This window comes from Hakea prostrata, chromosome 7 (genome assembly GCF_041222555.1).
Source record: "Hakea prostrata isolate BN-2017 chromosome 7, UWA_Hpros_2, whole genome shotgun sequence".
NCBI classification, from domain to species: Eukaryota; Viridiplantae; Streptophyta; class Magnoliopsida; order Proteales; family Proteaceae; genus Hakea; species Hakea prostrata.
In genome coordinates, this window is record NC_142606.1 from 69,529,503 (window position 1) to 69,542,283 (window position 12,781).

General features: G+C 34.7%; 1 protein-coding gene across 2 annotated transcripts in view; it reads right to left on the reverse strand.

Annotated features, from left to right (window-relative positions):
* The window catches only part of LOC149011876 (DENN (AEX-3) domain-containing protein), a 71,735-nt gene extending 66,544 nt beyond the window's left edge, over nt 1-5,191 (reverse strand). The window contains exons 1-3 of one of the 2 annotated variants that reach the window (XM_089163086.1): nt 5,044-5,191; nt 4,767-4,924; nt 187-496 (exon numbers count right to left, since the gene is read on the reverse strand). In XM_089163086.1, coding sequence (XP_089019212.1) covers nt 187-477 — 291 coding nt within the window. In that variant the 5' untranslated portion in view covers nt 478-496; nt 4,767-4,924; nt 5,044-5,191. Of the gene's footprint in view, nt 1-186; nt 497-4,766; nt 4,951-5,043 lie in introns of both variants that reach the window. The other variant, XM_089163087.1, reaches the window with a different exon arrangement.
* Nucleotides 5,192-12,781: the final 7,590 nt, after the last annotated feature.

A 12,781-nucleotide genomic window follows, 5' to 3' on the forward strand; every position in this document is an offset into this window, starting at 1 on the left:
CATCACATAAATTTTCAATGTACAAATTATAAACTAGTTCAATGATATAGATCAACAAACACAAAAGTCAAAAGCTTTATAAAAATAGACAAGAAAAGTTAAAAATGTGACAACAATCAATCCATTCTATTCCTACTCATATTAGAGTTCAAGATTAAATGAACAAATAGAATGGAAATGCCATACCAACAATTGAAGATGAAAACTTGCCCATTGACGCTTTTGACTAGTTAGAATTTCAGGATTGTAATTTCTTTTTTTCACCTCTGGAGGAGATGAGAAGCCTTTAAAGGCTTTTACAACTTGCCGCTGTAGTCTTCTAATTTGGCTACTGCTATCATCTTTAGATGAAACTACCATAGACGGGGGTGTCGAATTGACTGCAGCCGCAACGGCTCTAGCAACATCAGTTGTCTGCATGAAAAAAGAAGCACTCCATCCAGGGCTACCAGAATTTTGGGAGTTACCATTACTCATTATGATAAGATGTTTGTTGCTGCAATTTCAAGCACTGACATGATTTAGCAATCCATGGAGTTTGAAATACACAAAGCTGTCTCAGAAAAGATATTTCCACTGGACTACAAAAATCAAAGAAATCTAAGCTAATACATCTCCAAAGGAAATCAACAGGTAGCACTCAGGAAAATAAATTTATATCAAGTCAGAGACCATTATGCCAGACAATTCAATCGGTCCCAAAAGTACATCTACGTTAAAGGACAAAATAGTTAGGAAATAACCATCAAGAATTAGTGCCAGGTCCCAATGCTCGATGGGATTAGGTCCTTAGTTTGAGTTGGATTTGCAGTTCCAAATCCTTATTTGATTCAGTTCTGTAATCCAGGTTTATTCTACTTGTAATTTCTTTTGGTAAACCATTCTACTTGTAATTTCACTCACAAACAAAGCATTAGAGAAACTGGAAACTGATTGGTAGGCAAGAACTCATGTAGCTAACCCCATTTAGTTGGGACAAGGCTTGATGATGATGATGATGATGATGATGAGGGACTGAAGACTCATGACTTTCACTGTGAAGCTCCAACATTTTTAGTGGCTTCTCCGATCTCTTGCTTTCTTTTGCTTTCCCTATTTTACATGGTACCAGAGCCAATACATTAGAAGGTGTCTTAAGGAGTCTCCATGGAGGGTCACCTCTTCAAAACCATCTTCTCTTTCATGGTAAGTCAATGCCACAGCCTTACTGGTGGTTCTTTCTTTTCCCAGTTAGGGTGCAGCAACCCATTGCTGCCACTGTTGGTGGAAATTGGTGTATCGACTGAAGAAGAAGACCTAAATCTTCTGTGTGCAAGCTTTAAGGCAGCTGTATATCCCTGTTTTGAGGAAACTTTCAGAACTACCGTTGATTCAAGTTTTAGATCAAATTTAGGTTATTTTCTGATTTGTTTGAGAGATGCTACTTCAAGTTTCTCTCTATTTTTTGGTGATGCTGTCTTTTTAGGGATACATAAGCTGTGGTTGGGGTTTCTCTGATGTCCTTGAACTCTTGAAGTATGTTAGTCAATTTCCCTTGAATTTGATTCCTCTTGTTTAGAAACAGGTTCTGGTTTAGTCTTTTGAAACGAACTCTTCTGGTTCCTTTCTGGGTTTGGGATAATAACTTTCTGTTGTCTGTTTTGGGAATTTTCCATTTTCTGTATGAAGACAGTAGATGTGGAATTAGTTCTGTTTGAGGATAAGTCTACTGGTCCTTAATGTTGTTAGCTTTGGGAAGATACTTGTTCTCTGATTTCTGCTTGAAAGTTGCAGTTGTACCGTTCTTTGGGGGTCTGGTTTGTCTCAGTTTTAGAGGCAAGTTCTGCAGTTTCTGGATTTGACATTTCGCTGTTTAGAAGCTAGACTACTTTCCTATTTTCTAGGATTACTTTTGCTTATTTTATATGGGAGAAACTGCACCTAACAACAGCTCCATGACTGAAATCATCATCTCATCTTCCCATCGTTTAACTGAAAAGAAGTTGGCAGGTGCCTCAACTTTCATCAGTGGAGGGCTATTGTATAAATGGTTCTTACTGGACGTGCACAGCTAGCTCATTGGAGTAAAGCAGCTCCTAAAGATGATTATTGATATGCATATCCTTGGACAGATGTTTAATCCTATGGCTGACCATATTGTGGACCATGCAACTCACCTGCACATGGTAAAAGACTTGTGAAAGTACCTAAATATAGTCTTTTAAAGTGCCTAAACATAACATATTCTGGTCAAAATGACCTATCCAGAATTTATGAGTTATCACACGGGTTTATCAGGTTGATAGAAACAGTATAGCTCTAACTCAATGCTTTGCAGATTTTAAGAGAATGTATGAAGAATTAAACTCTATCTACACATTTCCTATGATGCAAGAAGAATGCAACAACAAAGAGAACAACTAGCTGCAATGAGCTTTTTAGTAGGCCTTGTAAGGAGTTTGACTCCATTCGAGCACAAACTCTTGGTAACGATGAAGTTCCAAGTCTTAACTGACAGTTTTTCAAGAGAACTTCGTGTAGCAAGAGAAAAAGGGGCCACAGGAACAGTAGGAAAGATAAATAGATCCATTGAACTTTCAAACTTATCAAAAACGAAAACTCACTGAGCCATCCAGACCAGCAGGCAAGTGTTTGTCTGGAGGGTCCAACAAGGACAAAGCATAGGTAGATATCCATAGACAACATATTCCATGGATGAACATCTAATAAGCTCCAACAAATCAATGGCCCTGGCTCCTATTGACAGTGAAACTTTTCAGACATAAACCAAGCATTATAAGGACGGTACACAATCTCCACCTGTCAGACCTACAATGCTCCATCAAACTCCAACACTGCATAACCAAACTTAACTGCACAAAGTCTTGACAATCTTCAAGGCTTCAAGCTCCATTGAAAAGGGACTGAACAAAAGACCTGCAATCTCATATAATTTCTTCATCTCCACTTAACCAAAAAAGGATCTTCCTATCTCCCTTGCTCTGCAATTTTTACTCCTAGCAACTGAATTGATTTTTGTTACTTACACGAACAAATATTACCAACTTAAATTCATCTAACTCTCAGTCGATTCATGTGAGGTTTATTAGAGACGTCGTCCAAGTCACAAAAATCAGAAATGAGTAATATCTTCAATTTTGCCCTCTCTCGTAACAAAACCAATCATCAAACCATCCAAAACCAAAGTTTCATCAACTTCTCAGCTCTTAACCATGACAAACTTGGAATACAAAGACTTCATCACTGGAGAAGCAAAATCCGAATGTTATGCAACAATAAAGTATTTCTTAAATCTAACTCCAAAAAGGTCTTCTTCAGTCGAAAGAAAGAAGAAGAAAAACAACTAAACGCATACTAACGCTTTCAGCAGAAAGATGACACACAATAGGGGGAAAATTAAAGCTAAAACTGGAACTCTGGCAATCAAGACAATAACCACATCATCCAAGCATTACACGGATGGTACATAAACTCCACCTGTCAGACCCACAATGCTCCATCAAACTCCAATACTGCATGACCAAACTTAACTGCGCAAAGTCTTAACAATCTTCAAGCTGCACTGAGAGGGATTGAACAAAAGACCTGCAATCCCATATAATCTCTTCATTTCCACTTTACTAAAAGAGGATCTTCCTACCTCCCTTACACTGCACTTTTCACTCCTATCAACTGAATTATTAATAGTTACTTACACAAGCAAATATTACTGACATAACTTCATCTAACTCTCATCGATTCATGTGAGGTTTATTAGAGACGTCGTCCAAGTCACACATAAGAAATGAGAAATGTCTTCAATTTCACTCTGTCTCGTGACAAAACCAGTCATCGAACCATCCAAAACCAAAATTTTATCAACTTCCCAACCGTGACAAATTCAGAATACAAAGACTACATCACTGGAGAAGCAAAATCCGAATGTTATGCTACAATAAACTACAAACTTGTTGGTATTTCTTAAATCTAACTCCAAAAAGATCTTCTTCAGTCGAAAGAAAGAAAAAAAACAATTAAACGTGTACTAACCTTTCAGCAGAAAGATGACACACAATAGGGGGGGAAATTAAAGCTAAAACTGGAACTCTGGCAATCAAGACAATAATCACATCATCCAAGCATTACACGGATGGTACATAAACTCCAACTGTCAGACCCACAATGCTCCATCAAACTCCAATACTGCATGACCAAACTAAACTGCGCAAAGTCTTGACAATCTTCAAGCTCCATTGAAAGAAATTGAACAGAAGACCTGCAATCCCATATAATTTCTTCATCTCCACTTTACTAAAAGAGGATTTTCCTACCTCCCTTACACTGCAGTTTTCACTCCTATCAACTGAATTAGTAATAGTTACTTACACGAGCAAATATTACCGACATAACTTCAACTAACTCTCATCGATTCATGTGAGGTTTATTAGAGACGTCGTCCAAGTCACACACATCAGAAATGAGAAATGTCTTCAATTTCACCCTGTCTCATAACAAAACCAGTCATCGAACCATCCAAAACCAAAATTTTATCAACTTCTCAACTCACAACCGTGACAAACTCGCAATACAAAGACTTCATCATCGGAGAAGCAAAATCCGGACGTTACGGAACAATAAACTACAAAACTTGTTGGTGTCACTTAAATCTAACTCCAAAAAGGTCTTTTTCGGTGAGAAAAACAACTAAACGCGTACTAAAGCTTCCAGCAGAAAGATGACACACAGTAGAAATTAAATCTAAAACTGGAATTCTAAAAAGCACTCACCTTCCGTAGAAGCAATAATCAGAGTAAGAGCGAAGGCCAGAGAGAGCAACCAGAGTGAATCAAGCTCGAGCTCAGACGATGATGACGGTCATGGCGGGCGAAGCGTTCGTTTTGCAAGTGAAGAACCGAATCAGAGATAGAAGGAGACAGCGAATATGCTAAGAAGAGATTAAAGAGACTAACCCTTCAGTTAAAAAGCCAAAATAAAAAATTAAATTAAATATAGAAAACATTTATGAGTTGAAATTGGTAACAAGCATGAAGAAGAGTCGTTTACCAGGTAACAACTCACGCCAACTCTTTTGATTTGGGGATTCAAGGAAGTAGATGTTGACACAGATGATAAGTGTAACCGTTTCGTCTGCTTCGTTTCAGAGCATCCGAAGCCGTTACATGTTTTTCTCTCCGTTTTCTTTCTGTCCCCGTTAGCATCGCCGTCATGTTTTCACTGTTACAGTTCCTTACTGGAAGGAAGGGGTAGACCGTAGACCAAAGCATGGATTTCACAAAGGGTAACATCGTCTTACCACAAAAGAAAGAAGGGTAACTTCGTCAAAAAATGTTTCCTGCCACGTGTACGAAGTGGGGACGATAATTATGATCGCCCACATGAGGGCTTCTTTTGGTTTTACCTGTATCGGCCGATACCGATACTGATTCTATTGCTTGTATCGTACGATTTGCCCTTTACATCTTTAATAAATAATTAGTAAGAAATTTGTTTTCGCTTTCCCAGACAGATTTGCCTTTAGCAATAAATGGTCCACATATATGTAATTGATCAATATTGACTAACGAAATTTAATTTCTTTGTCTAACTTCTTTTAGTCAAAAAGGGGAGATTTGGAGAGGAGAGTGTTCATTTGTTTAGTTTTGTCATCGTGAAAAATAGGTTGTTTGGTTTAAAATTTTCAATTGGTTGGTAGTCACAGGAAGAAAGCGCATCAACCACATAAAAGAGTTTGGATTTTACGTTTGGATTTCATGCCCGTCAGGGTAGAGATATTTACGGATTTACCCCTCCAGTTTTTCTTTTTCTTTTTTTATTTATTTATTTAAAAATATATATAAGAAGCACTCCTCTTGGGTAATAATAAAATAGATTAGAGATAGAATCTTTAGTGGGTTCTCATTCATATTATATGATGAATAAGTGTTAAAGGCTACATATTATATTATTGGAGGATATAAATGCACAGCCATGAAATGAAGAAAACCAATGATGATGTTTCTCTGCAATCACTTGTCTTTGTATATCATCCATATATTATTGTATGTGCACATCTCTCTAGGGATACCTTCCTGACTGCCATAACTAAAGCATGTTTCCTTTAAGAGTCTCCCTTGTTCAGTAATTGAACAACCCACAAATTCTATCTGGTTGTACTACTTGCCTGAGTGCCAAATGAAGCTCCACTTGTTTCCACACTCTTTACAAGCCTGTACAATTCACGTGATATGTGCATTTCATAACCATAAATCAACCTAAAGAACCTAGCCGCTGATCTCCATGCGAACCCACAATATCAATACTAACTTGGTTTGTGCCATTCATATCCGTCATCAATCTAAAGAACCTAACCGTTAATCTCCATATAAACTCACAATATCAATACTAACAGAAGAAAATCTCATTCAATCCATCACTTCCACCGAGTCCAAAACGCCAAAAAATACCTAAGAACACCTAATCATGTACAAAACACCTTCACATAAAATTCAATAGAAACAACTTGTATGACAGAGATCCAATAAGATATGTATATATGTATTATACTAGTATATAAAAGTACATACTTTGGTTTGTGGCAAATATTTTATTGGACAAAATATCTTATTTGTCCCCTATAAAGACTATGCACATATCAATTATAACTATATAATTTTATTTGTTTCTCAGGACAAAATTGTCCATTAATTTTTTTAGCTTAAGAGTAAGTTCAAAAACAAAAAGTTAAAATGATAATAATATTATAAATAATATTTTTTATGAATGTCCATTACCCACCTCCCAAAGAGACCATACCAAAATATGTAACTTCCAAATGAAGATCTCAGCCATTTTAGCGTGCAATCTTGGATATTCGCATTCCCATATTAACCGAAGATCTTACCAATCCATCATTCCATATCAAGATCATCTTATTGTGTGCGATAATCATATATTGTATTTCTTTATTGATTCTGATATTTTCATATCAGAGAAGATGCTAGTTCCATTATAAGTATGTAATGAATAATTAAGTAAAAAAGTTGAACTAATCTTGTCATAATTTTATTATTTGTATTTAATATATCTTATTTATTTTATAACCAATAGGGTTAAAAGTCAACGTAGTCGAAGATGGTTGGTGCCATAGGATATGATGACTCTAGTAGGGAAGGATACCGAACCAAGACTGTGAGATGCATGAGGAGAAGTATATGAACCTAAGATGACGTGACTAATTAGTTGATTTGCACTGGCCTAGGAATAATCCTGACACGCACCAGTACTTATACCAATGGTGGTGCTCGCGATGACCTAAACCCCAACCATGGTGATAGACCAAGAGGGATGCCTTGGGCCCTTGATCCTTACCCGAAATCTCAAGACCAGTAACCAACCAATGAGAGATCACAGTGACGATATTTTCCCAGAGGAGGCTGGTGTTCCATCTTACTACATGTCTGCGATTAGAGACTAGCATTCATTAGAGGATAGTTGCATTCTTGTATTCTGTCTCATATCATATTGTATCATGTAATGGAATGATTTGGATTGTAATTGGTTATTTGCTTGTGAACTACTAGCTGAGTTTTTTTGAGCTCACCCTTCGGGGACAATATTGTTTTAGATGACTTTGCAGGTGAATAAGAGATCCTGAGCTCCGGTTTGAAGATCCTTCCTATATATCATATAGTTGAGAAAGTAATGAGAATTGATGGTAGCTCGTAGTACGATCCATGTATCGGTATGGAGCACTATTATAGCTTTGATTAATAACGATAGAAGACGCCTAATACGCCGATGGGACTACGAGCTAGAAATCAATCATAAGTAGCAAGAGTACAAGCCATTGGAGAAGAAGAGAAGGCAAAACAAGAACAAAGCAAAAGACTATAATACCTAAGAATGTTTTGATCTTTCTTTATTCTTTTCTGTTGTATATGTTAGATTTGATATTACTTCCACACTTTGATTATTTAACATCACTTTCACCCTCTGATTATGGTTTTGAGATCCTTTTGGGATCCTTAACATTTGATTTTATTCTTTATTAATATTAATATTTTGATTTACTCTTGCTCATGATTGGACTATTGTGTGCATTGATTGGATGATGTCTGAAACCTAACATTTGGGGCTATGGATCACACCTCTAGGTATTCAAGTAAATGGGTACTGGCTAGAGGGATGTGACAACAATAGACTTGGCTACAAAACCAATGACATTAAGAGGAAGAACTTCAAGTTGTATCCAAATCAGGAAGGGGTAGTTCATTGAATCTCCAACTAGAAGTACAACAAGTGTAAGATGTTTAGACAACCAGAAACAGATGACCAAAAAAATGATAAAGTGGAAAGATGTTGAGGAAAATAAAGAAAGAATATCAAAAACTGATGTTTTTTTTGGGGCTTATATGGTGCCTGGAATAGAGACGTATTTGGTTTTAAATCCAAAGTTGGAAGTTAAACTATGTATCTGCACAACCTCAATCAATAGTTTGTTACCCTTTCCCATTATCCATCTTGAAGGGGCTTCTTAGTCATGAGTTGGTTGAGTTAAGTGGCTATGCTTGTCATCTTCGCATTTAGGTTCTTTGTTAACTCAAGACTGATGCAATGGAATTTTAGATAAAAGGGTGAAAGCCATAACAACAACTATGATTTTCTCATGTGGGCTACTTCATCAACCATAAAGTCACGTAGTGGGCTCCTCAACTTTGGAGTTGTTAGATCTTGCCCTCAGTAGATTTAGTAATTCTAGAGGAATGTGGTCTTCCAGTACTAAAGAGAAGTTACACTAGGTCTTGTTGCTTAAGGGAACCTAATGTAAATATATTGCCTTGGACACACTCGAATTTAGATCGGTTTCTAGACATAAATGAACTGGGGACTAGATGTTAGGAATTTGTGTTATTTGAGGAAGTGATGTCATTGAGTTTATATTTTATTATGAGGATGCCATATCTCTGTGCTTTAAACCAATATGAGTGACAAAGGGCTTCTTTATATTAATTAAAATATTGAGATCTAAAATTGCATTAAGTGAAATTCTGAAAACAATCACAACCTCGGGTCATGTGATCAAACAAATGATAACAAAACTAGAAATCCTTACCCAAATGTTGAGAAGCCAAAATAACCAATCAACAGATATAATCAGAGTACTTCTTTGGGTACTTCCCTTGCCCTAGTCTAACTATGTCAATGTACTACCTTAAACCTTGAGGCCAATTAAAATACCAATCATTGTTTACAAAGTAAATTTGCCTTTTAAAAAAATGAACGGAGAAAAGGCCATTATGCTTCAACGGGTGTATTAAACCTTGAGAAGTTTAAGTTTACTTTTCATCAAATACTCACAGTAAAATATACTTTTGCGTCCATTTTCCTCATATAGCATGTAAAAACAATCGGTGAAAAAGATAGGGAAACGGAAACCACAAAATTAGATGAAATAGACTAGCAATCATATCAACACTGCCATGATCAAATACGAAAAGCATATAAAAACAAAACTATATAACCAATAAAGCTGAGGTGAATAATGGGTCAAAGAAAATAATTGCAAATGCAAAATATATAAAAGTACAAAACCAATCACAAAAGATTAGAGAAAAATGGAAAACTATTTTGTTATTGACATCCATGGAGTATTGTTCTTTTTAGTGAATAGAAAAAGAGAAGAAGATAGAAGTAGAGACTACTTGGTGACTCATTCAACTAGACATGTGTCTGAGAGAGAAGAGAGGAACCAAACACAAATAGAGAGGTGGATATAAGGAGTTAATCATTTGGAGGAGAAATAAGAGGCAAGGGTGAATAGTTAAGTAAGGCCATTACTAAGTGATATTTTTTGTTAAATTTGGGGTTTTAGGTTTTGAAGAGAAGCAAAGTTGCAATGATGAATGTCGCAATGGTGTAACTTCTGTTAGAGTGGGATGAGAAAAACATGGAAAGAGGAAACTGGTAAATGGTGGGAAAACCAAAATGCAGAAGACTAATGGAGAAAAAGTCGGAAGAATTTGTACTTGAAAAATGAGATTTTGTTTTTGGTATTGGTAAATGATACATATTTCCGAAACAAAGAAGAAAACTAAAACATGAGATAAAAATAAGATTAATTGAATCAAATATTAATTCACTCAATTGATGGTTAACTTTAATGAAAATATTTTCATTATTTATTCCTAAAATTTAGTTACAATTTCTAATGCATTTTATTTTATTTTTTTGAATTTACTATTCTAATATGGTTTATGTTAATAATTGATTCTTAAATTTTAGCTACTTCCAAAAAATTTTATAGTTTATAAAATAGATAAGATATATTAAATACAAAGAAGAAATTGTTGTAAATATGTTTAAAACTTATTAAAGTTATTTTATATAAATATTTGATTATATGGTTTATATATAGTAAGGGCCCATGTATTATTAATTTGTGCAACACGAACCGAGCCTGAATCCTGTTGTGACCCTGCTATGGTTATATAGATATGTATTAATATTAATAAATCTATATGACTTGGGACTTGGGACTTGGGACGTGGGACGTGGGCTTTGGTCCGGAAGGCACATTTTGTCATGGGCCCTATTCTAGAAAGCCCACTACTGGGTGAATACGTGGAGATGCCATTTGAGTAGCACTCTCCTGTAGGGAGATCAGCTAGAGGTACCTTCCTGAAAAGAGTTGAGTTGAAAGGTATCCTCACAGCCTTACCCTTTCACCCACAACCTTTAGGGCTCTATATAAACTCATTTTCGTGCTCATTCTTGATATAGAATTCCTCCTCCTCTTTCTCTCTCTCTCTCTCTCCCTGTTATTCTGTTAAGCAATGAACATAACCTAATTATACCTTGAGTAAACCTTTCTGGGGTGCAACCTTAAAGGTTTGGGCTGACTGATCTTGGGGTGAAGACACTTTTAGAACCCGTATTGCACAAATCGGGGTGTTTAAATACCTTAAAGAAAGTATTTCATGTACATTTCAGCTCTAAAGAAGTATTGTGATTACAACAACAGTTCTAGTGTGTGTGCAGATTCCTCAATCGTTTACAATAGAAATTAAGACAAATCAGTTCAATTATTCTACTGAGTTATTCATTACATATTTATAATGGAATTAGCATCTTCTCTAATAAGGAAACATTAAAGTATACCAAATAAATACAATACATGATCTCACGCACAATAAAATGATCTTGATATGGAATGATGGATTGCTAAGATCTTCAATTACTATGAGAATGTGAATTGCTAAGATCGCATGCTGAAATGATTGAGATCTACATTTGGAAATTACATATTTTGGTATGATCTCTTCGAAGGTAATGGACATTCATAAATAAATATTATTTATAACACTTCCCCTTGGATATCCATCAATGGATAATGGCTGCGGAAAAAATACTAAAAAAAAAAACATAGGGGAAAAAAAATATTAAAAAAAAAAAAATAAATATATATATATATATATATATATATATATATATACACACACACACACACACACACATTTAAATAATAAGTATTGGTAGTTGCTTTATTAAAAATATAATTAGGAAAACCCAATGGGACAAAACATTGGTGAAGGGAAAAAGAGTGCAGTACGTGGTTAACTCCCCTTGATGATAACATCATTGAGTATCTTAAATACGTACATTCCAATATCATATACCAGCTTTCTTAAAATTTGAAGTAAGCAATGTCTCAGTAAATAAATCTGTCAAATTATCACTTAAACAAATTCAATGAACATCGATTTCACAATTTTGTTAAATATCATGAGTGAAGAAGAATTTTGGTGAAATATGTTTCGTTCTATTTCCTTTGATGTATCATCTTTTCAATTAAATTATGCATGCAACATTATCTCCATATAATATTAATGAAACATTTTTTTTCTAGTAGAACACCGTTTGCTTCCTAAATGTGTTGTATCATTAATCTTAACCAAATATATTATCGACTTCTTTTATGAATCACTATTATCTTTGTATGATTTGAAGAAGTGATAGCTATAGTTTGTTTTGTTGAACGCCATAAAGTAACTAACCTTCACTTTTAATAAATATTAGTCTGTTTGAGATATAGTTTTATGTAGATCAGATAAATATCCTACATCTGCATAACAAGTAAGTTGATGTCCACATTCATAAAATAACATCATGTCAATAATTCCTCAAATCTACTGATATATATGTTTAATAATATTTCAGTGTCTTCATATTAGAGAATAAATAAATCTTGCTAATACACTTATAGAAAATTCTATATTAGATTGTATATTATTAGCAAGATACATGATACCCTGAATGCATTGAGATATGGTACTTCAGGATCAAGAAATTATTCATTATTTTTTTAGGGTCAAAATGAATATTTATTTATGTCAAGCGATCTCACAACCATCGGTGTACTCAATGGATGTGTTTTATTCATTAAAATCGCTTCAAAACTGTGATGTGTTTTATTCATATAAAATCGCTTCAAAATTTTCTCAATAGAAGTTGATTGATGGACAAATATTATATCCATCACAATGATCAATTTGCAAGCTTAGACAAAACTTTGTCTTTCCAACATCTTTCATTTCAACTTTCTTCAAATAATATATTACTTTTGGAAGGTCTTCAAAAGTATTAATGATATTATTATATACATTTATCATAACAAGTTAGATCCATATCCTTTAATAAATGAACAATAATAGATCATTTGTATACTCCTCATTAGTAAATATTCACTAAGGATATTATATCATATATGCCCTGATTATCTTTAAAGTCATATTGAACAAACTTC